Here is a 17,411-nt window from a genome sequence, read left to right as displayed (position 1 = left end):
GGACCACAAATAGCAATATGAACCAAGTGTTATGTTAGTAAATTAAGGGTGTGAGTTTAGGTGTCAGACACTGTGGTTGCACTCCCAAGTCTTACTACACTGTAATCTTCAGTGTGTTACTTACCTCTGAGTCCTTGCAGCTTTCCCCTGGTTGTGGTAGCTCCTACCTATAAGGATGCTGTGCAGATCCATTGAGGACTAGATGGGAAGCATAGGGCTTGGCATATGGTAAGCATTCTGTAACCGATAGCTGCTGTTATTAGTTGCAGTCTTGTATTCTAGTTATGTACTTCCTCTTCCATCAGAAAATCAAGTTCCTTGAGACTTGGCATGACATTTATTTATTTTTGTTATCTCTGCATTACCTAGTATTACTTTAGGCACTCAGTAATCATTGAATTAAATAACTTTGTTGTTACTCCTAGGACATTGCTAATGACACTGGCCAAATATTTGGAACCTGGCATCTTCTTCTATTAATTTCTGTAGTTCCCAGAATCAGTATCCAAAAAACCAAGATAAATCTTCCAAGCAATCTTTAGTGCAAATTTAGGAAAAGGAGTAGGTCATGTATTAAAACAAACTAAAGGAAATGTGTTTATGTGTACAGATTCATTTGGTATGGTCTTAGGTTCTCAAATGTCTATTTTTTGGTGAAGACTAAAAAAATAATAGTAAGTTTATATTTACGTATTTCCATGGAAACTTTTTTCATCTCTCTAGAATTTGTATAAGACCAAGATTTTATTGAGGGCCTACATGACCTTATACAGCCTGTTTCTTCCCCAGCCTTCACCCCTTGGGTCTCATCTCCTAGCACTGTATTAATCACTTCCTCCACTCCAACAACACTGGGCAATTCAGTGTCCCTGGAGTCCTATGGACATGGCACTACTTCCATTGAGAATGTGTGCACTAGAATATAAGCTTCATGAAAGCAGGGCTTCTATTTGTGTTTTCCCTGGCACATAGTGGGCCTTCAGCAAGTCTTTCTTTCTTTCTTTTCTTTCTTTTTCTTTTTAGATTTTATTTATTCATGATAGACACAGAGAGAGAGAAAGAGGCAGGGACACAGGCAGAGGGAGAAGCAGGCTCTATGCAGGGAGCCTGACGTGAGACTCGATCCCGGGACTCCAGGATCACGCCCTGGGCTGAAGGCGGCGCTAAACCTCTGAGCCACCCGGGCTGCCCTCAGCAAGTATTTTTTGAATTATTCAGGCAGACCTAGTGGCAATGCTTTAATGGTAGCCAGTATTAGACTGTGAACAAGTAGGGAATGCATTCTGCCAACTACATTCTCTGATATACTTTCAGGAATACTAATAATCATTAAGGAACAACAAGAATAATAAGGATAAGTTTCAGTTATTGAGAGTGTATTGTGTGCCAGCCCAGATAAGTACTTTGCATGCTTATCTCATTTCAACTTCACCATCCTCTGGATCAGAGAAAATTCAGGAACTTGCCCAAAGTCACACACCTGGTAAGTAGAGAGGACAGGATCTGTTTAACTGTATAGGATGAATTTTAAGACTTTCTGAGCTTTACCTTCCAATAAATAGTAAGGTTTCATTTACTTTTCTTATTAATTTGTTTTATTGCGTATGGACAAAGAATGTGGCCTATATCACTTCTGTCTTTTGTAATCTTATTAAAGTTTTTCTTAGTAGTCTGGTATGTGATCAATCTGCTTAAATATTCCATGGAATCTTGAAATGGAGATCTGTAGGATATAAAGTTCACTGTAATTGTCTACTAATTTAGTCTTACTAATTTTATCATTTAAATCTTTTACATTATATTTTTAATGCTTGATCTGTCAAAGATTGAGAAGGATGTTAATATTTGAAAGTAATCATTTTTTCCCTCTATTTCAGTATGCCTAACCATGTTTATCATTTAGGTTTTAATATCTACTTAAATATCTACTGGATATCAGTACCAGACAACTGCTATTGAGATAAGCCCCTTTTAATTTTCAACTCCTCAAGAAAAGAGAAATAGAAGACAGAATCAAAGGAGAAATAGGGAGGTGACTACAATGAAAGAAGCCAGTGGAGAGCTAGGTGTCAGTTTCACATATCAAATCAAAGCCATGTGGTAAGGGACCCTTGGTGGCTCAGTGGCTGAGCATCTGCCTTCGGCTCAAGGCGTGATCCTGGGGTCTCAGGGTCGAGTCCCTCATCGGGCTCCCTGCATACAGTCTGCTTCTCCCTCTGCCTGTGTCTCTGCATCTCTCCCTCTCTGTGTCTCTCATGAATAAATAAATATTTAAAAAAAACCTAAAAACCTCAAAAACCCCATAAAAACCCCCAAAACCACAAAGCTATGTGGTGAAACATGGGCAGTATAACACAGTGGTTAGGAGCAGATGCCCTGGAACTAGACAGCCTAGGATAAGTCCCAGCAGTACAATTCAGTAGATTGTGCAAGTCACTAACTTCTCTATGCTTCCACATATTTGAGTGAAAAATGATAATGATAGTATCTATCTAAGGAGGTTATTGTGATGATTAAACAAGTTAATGTTTACAAAGTACTTAGTACATGTATAAATAACTAGTAGCTATTGCCATCCTTCACATCAGATTCCTTTAGGTCCAAAGATGATATAGAATTTCCAGGCTTAGAACTACAATGTCATTTGTACTGTTTCCTTCAATCAGTCAATATTTATTTATTAAGCACTTATTCAGGCACTATGTTAGTTACTAGGAATATAATGGACATACAGAGTCCCTGTGCTCATGGAGTATACCACCCACCCAATGGTGAACATAAATATGAATCCATTGATTTTTATAGGTTAGTGTAAAATTGCAGCCATTTCCAGTGATATGAAGGCAAGGTACATAATGCTGTGAAAGTGTATATAAGGGTGGGGGATTAGTCTGGAGGACCGACTAATAACCTTTGTGAGATGTGTTTGTAATCTATGGCTTCAAAACACATAGCCCCAAACAGCTACTTAAAACAATGAACACTTAGTATCTCACAGATTCTGTGGGTCAGGAATGTGGAAGTCACTTAGCTGGATGGTCTGGCCCAGAATCCCTCAGAGGGTTGCCATCAAGCTGTTGGACAGGGCTTCAGGCATCTGGAGACTTCATAGGGGCTGGATGATCCACTTCTGCTATGGCTGATTCACATGGCTTTTGGCAGAAGGCCTCAGTTTCATGCCACCTTGGGTAGCCTGAGGTATCTTCATGATAGTGTTATCTGGCTTCTCCCAGAACAGGTGATCCACAAATGTGAGCAAGAAGGAAGCCATAATGTCATTATGATCATAATATCATTACGATCAAGCCTCAGAAGTCCCAAATGTCACTTCTACCATACTCTGTTGGACTGAATTACTAAGCTCAGTTGAGAATCAAGGGGAAGATATTTAGGTCTCATCTTATAAATAGAATGTCAAAGAATTTGTGTACATATTTGAAACAGCCACATGAGGAATTGATATTGGCTAGGATGAATATTGAAGATATTCTAGACTAGGATTGACAAACTTTTTCTGTAAAAGTCCAGATAGTAAATATTTCTAGCTTTGCAAGGCCATATGGTCTGTTACAATTACTGAACTCTGTCACTGTAGCATGAAAACAACAATAGACAATATGTAAATTAATGATATAACAGTGTTTCAATAAAACTTTATTTACCAAAACAGATGACGGGCTGCATTTGGCTTGTGGGCTATAATTTGCTGATCCTTGTAGGCAAAAAGAGAACAAAAAGGATAGGGGATTATTTCAAGCAGAAGAAACTGAATGCTTCAGGAAGAAGAGAGCTGTTATGCAGTTAAGGATGTAAAGATACCTAAAACAGATTTATTTTTTTTCCTCATGTATTGTGTTTATTGCAACATAGTAGTGAATAAAAAGACTGGAAATTTTACATAGATAAATTCTAAAAGCATAAGTATTGTTGAGGTAAAAACCAAAATGCAAAGTTTTGTGTAGGGCAGACAGCTGGCATTTATGTAAATTAAGGAAGAATGTTCTCTGTTGTTAAACTTATACTATTTACAAGGATATACATATGTAATAAAAGCCTCAAAGCCCAAAAGCATGCATGAGAAAGATACTGACTTTAAGATAATGGTTTCTTTCTAGAAGAATGGAGATGGGGAAGGTTGTGGGACTCCAACAAGTTCTGTTATGTTTGTGGCTTGCAAATTTTTAAAATTGTGATAAAATACAACATAAGCTTTATCATCGTAACCACTTTTAAGGGTACAGTTCAGTAGTGTTAAGTATGTTCACATTATTATGCAAGCAATCTCTAGATCTTCTTCATCTTGGAAAAGTGAAACTGTATCCATTAAATAACAGCTCTGCATTCTCTATGCTCTGTCCCTGGCAATCAGCATTCTACTTTCTGTTTCTGTGAATGTGACTACTTTGGATACCTCATATAAGTGAGATCATTCAGTATTTGTCTTTTTGGTGCTGTATTTCATTAAACAAAGTTCTGAAGGTTCATCCATTATTGTAGCACATGTTGGAATTTTGTCTCTTTTTAAGGCTAAGTAATGTTCCACTATTAAGTATATATCACTTTTTGTTTATCTTTCATCTGTTGGTGGATATGTCAGTTGCTTTCATGTTTTGGCTATTGTGATAATGCTGTAAACATGAGTATACAAATCTAAATCACAGTTTTGATGAAAGAAATTATCAGTTAAATAATACCCCATGCAAAATCATCAGGCTCTTTCCTACTTCCATTCTCCCACAGCACTTTCCAGTCAAATTTTATTCATACTCTCCACTAAAACTGCTCCAGTCAATGTTACTAATGGCCTGCATGCTATGAAGTCCTGTGGTCCATCCTCTGGCCTCATCCTATTAACTTCTCAGTAGCAGTTGATACAGTGTCACTCCTGCATCCTGCACTCATTTCTTTACCTGATTTTTGGGATGCTATACTCTTGGTTCTCTTCCTACTTCACTGGTTATTCTTTCTGTTTTCTTTGCTTCTCTCTCCTTTCTTCTCAGACCCCTTAATGTTGGGTCACCCCTGGCTTAGTCCTCTTTCCTTTCCTCTTCTTTCTATGTGCAATTCCAAGTTGATCTCATCTAGGCTTACAGCTTTAAGCACAATCTCTATTGGCTGATCCCAAATTTTTATTTGTAGCTCTTACTTCTCCCTTCAAATCCAACTCATCTATCCACCTGCCAACTCAGCATCTCCTCTTAAATGTCTTATGCAAAACCAAACTCTTGGTTCCCATAACTCTCACTTCCCTCTCCAGTCTTCCCTATGTTAGTTTTCCACCTGTATTCTTCTTCTTGTCCAGGCTGAAAGCCATGAAACCAACTTTTACTTGGCTCTTTCTGTCGTCTCCAGGCAATCTATCAGAAAGTCAAGTCAGCCTCACCTTCAGAACATATCCATACTTAGTTCCTTCTCATTACCTCTGCTCTGTCACCTTATTCCCAGGCTCTGTCATTCCCTTGCTGGCGTTATTCCAGTTGCTTATTACTAGTTTCTATGATATTCTGTCCTTACATCCCTCCTCAACCCCAACCATATTGCAGTCCAGCAGGCAAAGCAAATCTCTAAGGATGTGTGTTATTATCATAGTTTATCTTTGCTCAGAACCTTCCAGTGGCTCCCCATTTTTCTCAGAGTAAAACCAGTGTCCAGAAAATGATTCCAAATTTGAACACAATGTGTCATCGTGCTTCACCCTTGCACATCTCTAACCTGCTATTTTCCCCATCTCTTATTTAGCACTAGCTTGGTACTTAAACATTTGTTATTCTCCCTGCTTGGAATATCTGTACAACTGGTTCCTTGATTTCCTGTAGATTTTTGCTCATATGTTACCTTTGCAGGAAGCTTTCCCTGATCACTGTATTTAAAGTTGCAATTTATCCTCTCACACAATGTGTCCTGTTCTACCTTTCTGTCTTATATTCCTTTAAAGCACTTACAACAAACTGGTTTGGTCTCCTCTTTAAATTATTGTACCTCTTTCTCATTGGAATTTGAAATTGAAAAACCCATAAGGGCTGGGAAATTTGTCTGCTAGGTGTACTATTGTATTTCCTATATGTCTTACAACAAATTATTATTTGAATATATGAATCTGCCACATTTTAAGACCAATGAAAGTTGACGTTTGATATCATAGTGTTACTTTCCAGTCAGTTCTTCAACTGCTTTTGTTCCTCAAGAGTGGTAATTTAAAAATATGGCTTCAGGTTCTTTGGCACTCATCCCTGGAATCTGAGCAGGCTTGTAACTGCTTCAAACAACAGAGCATGGCAGAGATTATGCTATGGGACTTCCAAGGTCTTTGGAACCTTTTTTTTTTTTTTTTTTTTTTTTTGTAGCAAGCAGATACATTTATTGGGTAATTAGCAAGGAACAAGAACTCCTGAAATAGAACTTGATTCATGTTGTCATAGGCGTCCATGGCTTCTGTGTTGATCTGATAAGCGGTGGGGTGCAGATCACAGGATTCCTGGTTAGCATCTCATCCTGCAGCCCCTGCCCTCTGCCATACTCTGTCGACTCCTGGAAATGCAGCCTCTGGCTTATTTGCTGAAGCACTTGCTCTTTACACCTAAGTGTAAGAGGTTAACACCCCAAGGCTACCATGCTGTGAAGAAGCCTAAGCCACACGGAGAGGCCATATATAGGTGTCATCATATATAGGTGACAATTCTAGCTAATCCCAGCCTTCAAGTCTTCTTCTGGCCAACATAACAGATATATGAGTGAAGAAGCTTTCTTGGAAGTGGATTCATCAGTCCCAGCTGTTCTATCTCCCAATATCATGGTTTAGAAACAAGATTTCCCCAGTCTATCCTTTGTAAATTCCCGATCTAGAATTTATGAACATAGTCAAATGGTGGTAGTCTGACACCACTAAATTTGGGGTGGTTTGTTCCATAGCAGTAGATTACCAGAACAGTAAAGGGGAAAGGTCAGATTAAAATAATGAATTACCTTTAGACAAAAAGTTAACTTTTAAGGTGTTTTTTTTTTTTCTCCTGAAGAGAGTAGATGGTGTGTACAAACATTATTTTGCCAGGATCATCTTGGAAGCAAGTGTCCATCCACATTAACTCACTAGACTCTAGATTCTTATTAATTCTCCAGATAGACCAGCTAAGGCCAACCTCATCTTGAAATTATAGGAAAATATATATCTCACCGGTGACAGTATCATAGTGAGATACTAAAATTTTTGATGGGCTAATTTTCTTCTTTTATTTCTTTTATGTTTTTAAAGCTGAGAATTGGCATAACTAGAAATACCAGCCAGTGATCAACATTTCAGAGTCAGCTACCTATTAAAAATCTGGATGTTCAAAGAAACTCACTCATAAAGCTCCTCATTCTGTAGTTTAGAATGAGGAAGACGTGTGCCCAAGGTCTTAGGCTGGGACTATAGCCTCCTGACTCCTGACTCTCCATACAATGTTCTTTCTTCTCAGCGAATGATTTTTAGCCTATAGTCTGGTGAAAAGATGAATCTTCTGGGTGCTGGACTAGGTCCTATGAACCAGCTGAAATAGTGCACACCATTTTGTTTGTATGTGCTTTTGTACCCATTTCTGGAGAGAATCCACACCTTTCATCTAATTCTTATAGAGATCAGTGTCCCAGAAAAGCATAAGTCTACTGTACATGATTTAATACTGTCCTTTAAAAACTACCAGAATTAGTTAATTCTTGCTAGTTATATCTCTTCACACATTAAAACCACTTTTGTGATTCAAAAGCTACAAACAACACAGGGCTAATTAGGTATTATTTTTCCTTATAGTCATTGCAGTAGATAAGGCAGAGAGGAGTGGGATCTTTTCAGAGAAAATCTGAAAGTGCAGAGGCCAACTTAACAAAGATTTTTCACACACACCATCATCCCATGTGGGTGTTCAGTATTTTTTTCTATGGCATTTCAGGAATCCAGGCTCCTTGTAACTCGGGATTCTACCATCTTCTTGGGTCTTGGAGTTCTTTACTTCTAGCCAGCAGGGAAAAAGCAACTGCTCTTTTCTGCCACAATCAGAGTGAGCATTTTAAGGATCCAAAATCTTAAAGATGGATGAAGTGCCTGAGATGGAACTTTCAGACAGCCCATGATATCCACACGTGGATTACAATCTTCATTTACCTGACACCTTAGGAATTAAGGTGATTCTCAGTAACTGTTAAGTCAGGATTGATTGAAATGTAGTGTAGTTAAGATAGGAATATTATAATTTTCAGGTAATTGGAGATTTTATTTTACTTTTTAAGGAGTGACGAGGAGTGTAAGGGCCCAAACTGGATTTTGAGCTGGTTTACATTATATGGAACTTTGTATAATTATAGCAAAGAAAACTCTTTCCATGTTTGCAAAACTATTGCTACAAATTTAGCTTTGTTATTGCCTGTTTGCCCTTAAAAATGTTTTTGTGCTTGGCAGAAATTATAATAGCACATGGCTTTACCCTATGGTTTTTATTTTCTATTTGTGTTACTTAGTTGCTTCTTAATTATTTTTACTGTTTTATGCAAGCTTAACCTCTATCCTCAAATTGTCTTAAGATTTTTATTATGGAACTTGGTTTGGCTATGGTTTGAAATTACTATGAATTCAATTCTTAGCTCTTTTCACTAAGATGCTTTTGATGCCACATGGTATCAGAATTGGTGACGTGTGAAATGTATTTATTCTACCACCTACTATGGAGCAACTCTGACAAGTGACTTACTTCAATTTCTTCATCTATGAAATTTTATTGGTCCAGTGAACTCCAACAATCTTGGAAGTACATTGAAGGCTAGGTAGCTTTCTTTGGAGGTTGAAGTCCTTATGTGATTGACTCAGTGGTATGCTGGAACTGGATTGTACTGGTCCATGAAAATCAAAATTGGAAACTTGTCTAATGGCTAATGTTCAAATGTACAAACTCACAATTAAAGGCATTGTATTAAAACTCATAATTTCCTAATTTTGTGGTTACATTTTACTATTTATGTTATTGAGGTTATTACATTTATTTTGTCCATATGATAGAAATACTATACAATGGACTCACAACACAGGTCAGATTCTTCATATGGTAGTGTTGAGGCTTGAAAGACACATGCAATGCCAGGGACATTGTAGATGCTAATAAAGGGAAGCTGCTTTTAAGGTCATTCCTCAGAAAATCTCTGCCATTTCCACAGAGCCTAAAAAATGACCAGTGTTGCTGGATTATTTTAGTCCAGTGCCTCTAAAAGGACAGAAGATCTTTCTCTGTCTATTCATAATACAGATTTGGAAATACTTGACTCCATCTCTTCTAAGGATATGTTAGGAAAAAGAAATGTTTTAAATGATGTGAGACTACTTTGAATGATTAGGAAGCACTAATTCAAATTCTTCTCAACTTGGAGGTTGAGAAGTAGTGTTGCACAGGTTTGCTGGTTTATTCCAATGATGACTTTGGGAAGAAAATATGCTATATTCCAGAGCTGAAGTGGTGATTCTCCATTACTGGTCCCTTGACATGTGCACAGCAATCCATGACCAAATCTTCTTGGGCTGCTGGCAAATAAGAACAATATAATAGAATATGGGCAAAAGATTTTTTTATTATTCTGGAAAGAATGATCTTATATTGTGGGATTCTCTTTTTCTGGCAATATTTGCATTAATGTGTTCTGTCTTTATGAAGTGGTGATGATAGTAGATGGCAGTGGTGGAATGAAAGTTAATTTTGATGCCTTAACTTGAGAAGAGCGAGAAGTCATGTTGGTTCTCTTCCCTAAAGCCTAAGGTGGCTTTTCGGTTTTGTTTTGTTTTGTTTTGTTTTGTTTTGTTTTGTTTTGTTTTTAATGTTTGTAGCCCAGTGAAATATGAAGGCCTAAAACTACTTCATGTTGGATTTAAATGATTTTTCTGCAACCAAATAAGTATTATAGAATTATTCCATAGGTGACTTGTATCAGCAGTATGGACGTATGTGAGCACTTTTGTTTATTCCTCTCATTGGCTACTTTCATAAAACTGCTAATTATTATTAAGAAAATCAAAGCACAAAGTAAGAAATCTTATCTTTATCTCTTCTTCTGCCAAGGGAACTTTCAAAGCCTTGACAGAACTGTTCTTTTGAGAAGAGGCATGCAAAAAGTGAACCTTCCAGCTTAAAATTGTAATTATGTTGTGTTTTACCTAAAGTTATATTTGTCATATCCTAGGAGTTCTTGGGTCTGCATCTGGCTTTAACCATTTTTGTCTCCTTGCTAACAGTGTTGATAATAATGCCAATTTTAATTTCTTGGCATCATGAGTGCATAAACATATCACACACAGATGTGATTTTGAATAAGGAGTGAAACTGTAAATTAGGAAGCAAGATATGTTCACAGGGTTTCATCACATCAATTCACTTCCTAAAGTGACACAGTGGTACTGAAAAGGTCTTGAATTGCTCATTTCAAACCTACCTCAGTAACAAAATGCCATGCGTGCAGTGGATTTGCAACCACGTTAAGTCATTTTCTTTCCTCTGTTTCCATGCTGTGTTTGTATTGGGAGCACAGAGTAATGTAATTTAGTAAATTATGATTTGATGACTGGGCAACAGCCCCAGTGTTGAACAGTATTTGGACTATGATTACTTGCTGGCTTTGTCACAGTTGACATTAATTATTGATGGAAGTTTCAGAAATAGCGCATGTGCCAGGAGCTTTTCACTGGAACGGAGGCTCCAGGCAGGAGGGATGCTAAAGAGGGTGGGGGAAGAATCACCTGTGGCTTGTTTATGTCTGTGCACAGTGAACCTGCACCCAGTGGGCTGTGTGCTACCTGCGTAAAGGTCATGGTGTAACGGAAGGATGAACCGTCAGGCTTATTTCTATCGTGTTCCTCCCCAGGAATTGCACCGAAGAAGCCAACTTCAGCCGGAGCCAGCCAAGACGAAGGCTCTCCAGACTGTCATTGAAATGAAGGTAGGAGCTGTTCACATTTGTCAAAAACAGCTTTGCCTCCGGAGTTTGTTCTAACTTGATGGTGCCTAACATAAACACTTGAAAAAACCTTGTGTTTTTCTCTAGGTACCCTGGTGGGTGCTTTTCTTCTGAATCTTTTTGCCTTCTAGGGTACATTTAATTTATTGGCTCTTTAATTAGGATGCCTATTCTGGGCAAAAGAATAAAGGGCTGAAGTATCCCTTGGCTGAAAGGAGCTGGGTTCATTTCCAGAGCATGGCCAATTCTTTCAACCCTAGGGGAGGTTTTGTGTGTGCTTTCAAAGGAAATTTCTAAAGCTAGAATAATTTTTTTCTCTTTTTGTTCACATTACAATGAAAAGACACTTTAAAAAACTAAGATTTGGCAAAGAGAAGTTGTCTTATATGCAACGAAGTAGTTAAATAATTAAAATTTGCTATCAGCAAAATGTACTTTTCAAAGAATAATACTTTCCCAGGACTCCAGTATTTTCTCCTAATAAAGTCTGGAAGTAATAATAACTTATTAAATATTCATAAGATAATTAGCTGTGGAAGTATAGATATATGCTATTTAAAAGAATTGAAAATCCTCCTAGAGAGATTTAGGGTATTTAAAGAATAATGAAACAAATGATAGTGGTTAAGCCATGATGTATGATTAAGAAATAGATTTAAATGAAACAAATTGCTTTGTCAGTATCTAGAAATGTAAATAAAAAAAGTTTTTAACTTTCAGTGTTTGCCAGAGGGAAGCAAATAGTGTTTATCTTAAGAGTAAATAATTCTTGATTTAAATTGTTTCATGAAGAAAAAAATTCCTAACAATGATGTTTGCAATTTGGTAATTCCAGAGTTTAACACTTGAGAGTTTGCTTATCACCATTAGCCTACAATAGAATTCTGCAGCTTGCTGATAGGATAGGATAATGATTTTTCTTTTTTATAGCACATGATTTTGAACTATCTGCCAAAAAAATTCTAAGTCCTGGTGAAAAAGAAACTAACACCAGCTATTGAATTTTTGGCATGTACAATTCTGACTTTTTTTTGGGGGGGTCAATGACAATGTCTTTATCCAAGTGAATTTTTGTGGAAATAATGTAGAGCATTTGCTTTTAAAACTCTGTGTCCCTCAAATGAGGTTACATGAGTTGAGGCACTCATAATGTATTTGCAGCACATTGGTTTGAAAAATATCATCAAAGGAACCAAATGCCAATAAGATTGAATAATTCTTGCTAATTTTGGCTCCTCAATTCATTTTAAATTTATGTAATTTGAACTTGTTTTGAAAAGAAACTTAACATTTTACACTTGTGGGGGAGTATTTCATAACTGAGATTTCTTTCTCACTTAACATTGGAACCAAACTTGAAACTTGGTTAGGGCTCCCCCCACCCTTTTTTAAAGAAAAGATTTTAAAGACTTTATTTTACTTTTTTGCAAAGAGTCACTCCCACCTCCATGCCTACCACCCCAATCTCTGGCACAGTTACTAATGGGAAAGAGGATGCACATAAAATCTATTTCCAAACTATCTTTTCTTTTTAAAAAAGGGAAAGAGTGAGTTCCAGGAATCTTCGGAGAAACCAGGAATGACATCTCTTCCAATGCAGAGGGCATTTTCCATGGAAAGTCTCTATTCAAAGACAATTAATACCTTTTGGTGACCTTTAGAAGTAAAAAAAAAAATCTGTTTAATTATGACTGTTTCTAGTATTATATGTTTTAGTAGAAAATGAAAAAGTTAATAAATATACTCATTTAGGCTAGCTATATGAGAGGCCATAAAATATGATTTTTAGGGCAAACTCATATCCATATATTATCAATAAATTGAGTCTGGTATTTTATGCATGCCAATGATGCTGATTTATAGAACACATTTTTAGGACAAATAATGATCAATATAGTTGTCAGGGAATTGAGCCTGGAGTTTTTCTGTTTTTTGGGTGTGTATTAATTTACAAACCACTGCCTTCTGTTTTGTCAGTGAAGTCTGGGTCCCATTAGCATCTATATTCACCATGTAAAATTGAGTTATGGAGGCAGATGGTAGAGGGTCATCTTTTCAGCTGTGTGTAGCTTGTGACAGAGGCTGTGATCTCATCCAGTTTTGTACATTACATCCCTGTGAATTTGGAGGGAATATTTAAAACCCATATTTCACAAGCCTTAGGGTTGACTATCAAATACAGCTGACCCTTAAACCTGGTAGGTAGAACTTAAGACACTGTTGTGTTTTAACTTAAGCACCTTTGGGTAAATATTGGTCTTATCTGGTGCCTTGGCAAAATCTGAAGTTAAAAGGAACTTTCCTAGGGAAAATTTGACCTATAGTTTCAGGGAGATGACATGAATTAAGGGCTTATAAATTGCCTCTACTATTCCCTTGCTTCTGAGAGAAACTGAGGGTGAACTTCTGACCCCTCATCTTCCCCACACCTTTGTATCAACTTGAGAAAGTTGTTTATTATGAAAATCTGTGAAATCTTGCCCTAATTCAAGCTGTTTTAGAAACTTGGTCTGGTAGTTTCATTAGATCTCTACGTGCACCTCTGGGCTTGTAGAAATTGTGAAAATATATCTCCATGGGCAGGCAATGGGGAGGGCCATCTGCCAGCATCAAAGAGGGAGTAATTCTCTTGCAGCCATCACATCTACTGCAGCCACTTGAGCCAGGGGGTTAGGGTCATCTGAATGAAAATGAAAGGAAGCAAAGTGAATGAAGTTATTTGTGATTTATCTTCTTGCAGGAAGCTCCAAGTTTTAATTTTGATCCTGATTTGCTCTGGCAGGTATGTTACAGGTTTGCACTAGAACATTGTGTATATTTTTCACAGAAATTAGTTTTCTTGTAGATGGTGTAATGAATGCTCCTCCTTTTCTTGCTTTTATGTTTAAAGATTCTTTACTAAGCTCCTCTTTTCTGCTCTCATGGAGTGCTGTCAATAAAAATGGTAGTTAAAAAGATTTTTCCCTCTTTTTTTCTTTAATGCTACTTCCTTTAAAGGAATGTTTTAACCTACATTTACTATAAATTTGATATGACCTAAAGATGATGTCCAAAAATTTCACTATCTTAGATTCATTCATAAAACTGTATCCAGTTTCTTTCTTCCTTCCTTCCTTCCTTCCTTCCTTCCTTCCTTCCTTCCTTCCTTCCTTCCTTCCTTCCTTCTCTCTTCTTTCTTAAAAAGATTTATTTATTTATTTATTTATTTATTTATTTATTTATTTATGAGTGAGTGAGTGAGTGACACACAGAGAGAGGCAGAGACATAGGCAGAGGGAGAAGCAGGCTCCTTGAGGGGAGCCCAATGCGGGGACTCCATCCCAGGACCCTGGGATCACGACTTGAGCCCAAGGCAGACATTCAACCACTGAGCCACCCAGGTGTCCCCTGTTTCCTTTTAAGAAAAATGAATTACAGTAATGACAGTACTTGTCAGATAATCTTAAAATTGTTTTCTTTGTTAAATCTTCCAAGTGAATGAAAATCTAATTCAAAATGGCTAAAGCCAAAAGGAAATTTATCGGATCATTCAACAGGAGAAAAATGGGGTTTTGCTTCAGGTACAGCTTAATCCAGGGGTTCAAAAGTTGTTAATGATCCATTTCCTCTCATTTCATTCTATAGTTTAGCTTCCTTCATGTAAACTCTTCTTTTTTTTAAAGGAACTTCTTTCTTTTTTTTTTTTTAATTTTTATTTATTTATGATAGGCACACAGTGAGAGAGAGAGAGGCAGAGACACAGGCAGAAGCAGAAGCAGGCTCCATGCACCAGGAGCCCGACGTGGGATTCGATCCCGGGTCTCCAGGATTGAGCCCTGGGCCAAAGGCAGGCGCCAAACCGCTGCACCACCCAGGGATCCCCATGTAAACTCTTATTTTCAGACAGTCCTTGTCTGCCCATCTGAGCAAGATGGCTATAACAGCTCTAATAATCACAAAAAGAAGAGTTAGGAAGAAAGTTGTGTTTTAAGAAAATGCAAAAAAGAAAACCCCAGAATAAAAATAATGTGATGGAATATAAACTTCATTCTAAACTTAACAGTCCAGACTAAAAAAGTAATGCACAAGGTTTTCTAGTTCTCATTTGCTTAATAAATTAAAGGGCACTCGTTCATCAAAAGAAACAAACTTTATGCTAGCAGTAACTTCAACAGAATTTATCAAATGGGACCTAAATGAGTGCCATAAGAGACTTAGTAAAGTTGCAGAAAATGTATTTGATCTGGTGAACTTGTTATCTAAAGTAGATTAAGAAGCTATGGGCATAATGTCACTAGATAACAGTATTTCTGTGGTAACTAAAGTGAGAGGTGTGGGATGTTTAGCTTTCCTGTCACATGACAAGCTAGTAGCTAGTCATTTAAGAGTCATGAGTGGTTCTTCTTGAGTAATATTTGTCTCCACCAGGCTTTTCTATGGGAAATGAGCAGTGAGCAATTCAACATTGAGCTTGACTAAGTTGCTGATGTGGAGGTGCTGTTGATCAAAGAATATGACTTTGCATTCAGGTGCTAAACTTCCAGTGGTGAGGTTTATCTTTTACTATTAAAACTAAAGACCAAGCCTTGTCTTTGTGCTCAGGTAGATGACTGCTGTTCTTCTGCATGAGGTGGAGCTGAGCTGCAATTGTGTTAAGTTTCTCTTAAAAGATATGCTGATATTTGGTCAAATCCAGCCAATTCAGTTCCACTAGGTGGAAGGGATGCACTGGAACATGGAGAAGGTAAGAGCTATAGTGGCAATTTTTCCCAAGGTTAAACATCTAGGAAAGGAGGTATTTCAAGTTCAAACCTAGGCCATTGAATGCATCCCAATTCCCAGTTTGAACTTAATTTGAGTACTGGGATCTAGTCAGGAACACCACTTGGTGGCTGAAATGTTTTCTTTGGCTCTAGGGCCTTCCTATGTTTATTTCTGCCATCTTTTGAACTCTTACTTGTTTGAGTCTAAACACTGCACTCTACTTAGGATGATTTCTTCTCTTAGGATGAGGTGTTATTAGAAAATTTGTTTCAAGCCTAGTTGTTTTAGCCAAGCCATTATGATAGCTTTTAGGCCTTAAAACTATGCCCCACTCTGTGGCTTTAAAAAGAATAAGAGCAATAATAATAAAAAATACCACCTTGCTGCATTTGTGACAATCTACAGCCCAAATACCACTAACCGTACATGGGAAGCCAGACATAGGGCACCTGACATATAAAAACCTGTGGATAGGCATAATTAGCCCCATTTCACAGATGAGAAAGTTGTGTTTTAGGGAGGATAAGCAATCTGCTAAGATCCTACATCTAGGTTGTTGGCAGCTGAGATCTGCATATAGGTTTTTCCTCCAGAGTTCCTAAACTTTCTATTCCTTTAGTCTGCTTTTACTAAAGACAGCCCATAGGTTAAACTGGTTTTTCTTTCAAAACTTATTTTGGAAATTATGCACTAGTTTGTATCATAGAACAAATTGAGGCAGCTCTTGAGAGCTGGAGAGGTCTCTGATATTTTGAGGAAGGTGTTATCTGCTTTGTGCTAAGAGACAAGAGTCATCCTTTTATGTATAAACGTTATCAGCCCTCCAAATAGGGCTCCAGATATATCCTTTACTTCTATAGCCAACATATACTTGTAGTCCCCCCCCCCCCCAAGTTTTAAGTCTTGTCCTGAAGTCTTTATAACAATTGGAGCAAAACTCATTCAAACTTGCAAAGCCCTGTGTTTTTGATTTGCAATATCCATTTATGATACCAGAAATTATCTTTTAGCTTATTTTTTTTTCTTGAGAAATTTCATCTTCTCATCTTTTAACTTAAGAAAAAAACTTTGTCCCATTTAACTGTTTTCCTTAAATAAGGGGGGAAAATGTGGGTTTTAAGTGATAGCCAGAAAAAGCAAAATGTCAAGTTAAATGTTAGCTCTGGATGATATATAGTTGTTATTTGGAAGCAAGGAAGACTTTTTAAAAAAAAGAGATGAGACTTCTTTTCTTTTTTTAGCCCATATTCTTCTTATGATGTGTTTGAATATTTGAGTTGCCAATCAAAAATTCCTGTTGTGAATGGGTTTAATTGGTGTGAATTTAACTCCTGAAGTTGAATCACAAACACCTGTGTTGACTGAGTAGCTATTTTGTGCACAGCACCATGGTAGACCTTTTAGAAAAATTAAGCACTCGGTTTTAATGGGGCTAATGGAAGGAAGTACATGAGCTAGGATCTAAATAGTGACCTAAGAACAGCAAATTGGACTGCAGAGGCTCAAATGATATCAAATGAGAGAAGCTCAGGGAATGATTCCTGGAAGAGGTAGCATTTGGGGAGGGCCTTGAAAAGTTGGCATGATTTTAATAAAAGGGATAGGGATGGGTTATAAACAGCAGGGACTATAGGAATAAAGGCAAGGAGGTTGGAAAGTATGAAGAGTATCTGGGGAAGAGCAAGTCATTTAGTTTTGTTGAG

At 37.3% G+C, this 17,411-nt stretch overlaps 1 protein-coding gene across 1 annotated transcript in view; it reads left to right on the top strand.

The window, feature by feature from the left end:
* ERC2 (ELKS/RAB6-interacting/CAST family member 2) overlaps nt 1-17,411 on the top strand; it is a 907,564-nt gene that overhangs the window by 268,198 nt on the left and 621,955 nt on the right. Inside the window, exon 5 of the mRNA XM_041762409.1 lies at nt 10,873-10,947. Within this exon, the coding sequence (XP_041618343.1) occupies nt 10,873-10,947 (75 nt within the window). The remainder of the gene's footprint in view (nt 1-10,872; nt 10,948-17,411) is intronic.

This window comes from Vulpes lagopus, chromosome 7, assembly GCF_018345385.1.
Source record: "Vulpes lagopus strain Blue_001 chromosome 7, ASM1834538v1, whole genome shotgun sequence".
Classification (NCBI taxonomy): domain Eukaryota; kingdom Metazoa; phylum Chordata; class Mammalia; order Carnivora; family Canidae; genus Vulpes; species Vulpes lagopus.
The sequence above is the reverse complement of the archived record's forward strand: the minus strand, read 5'-3'. Positions and strand labels throughout refer to the sequence as shown.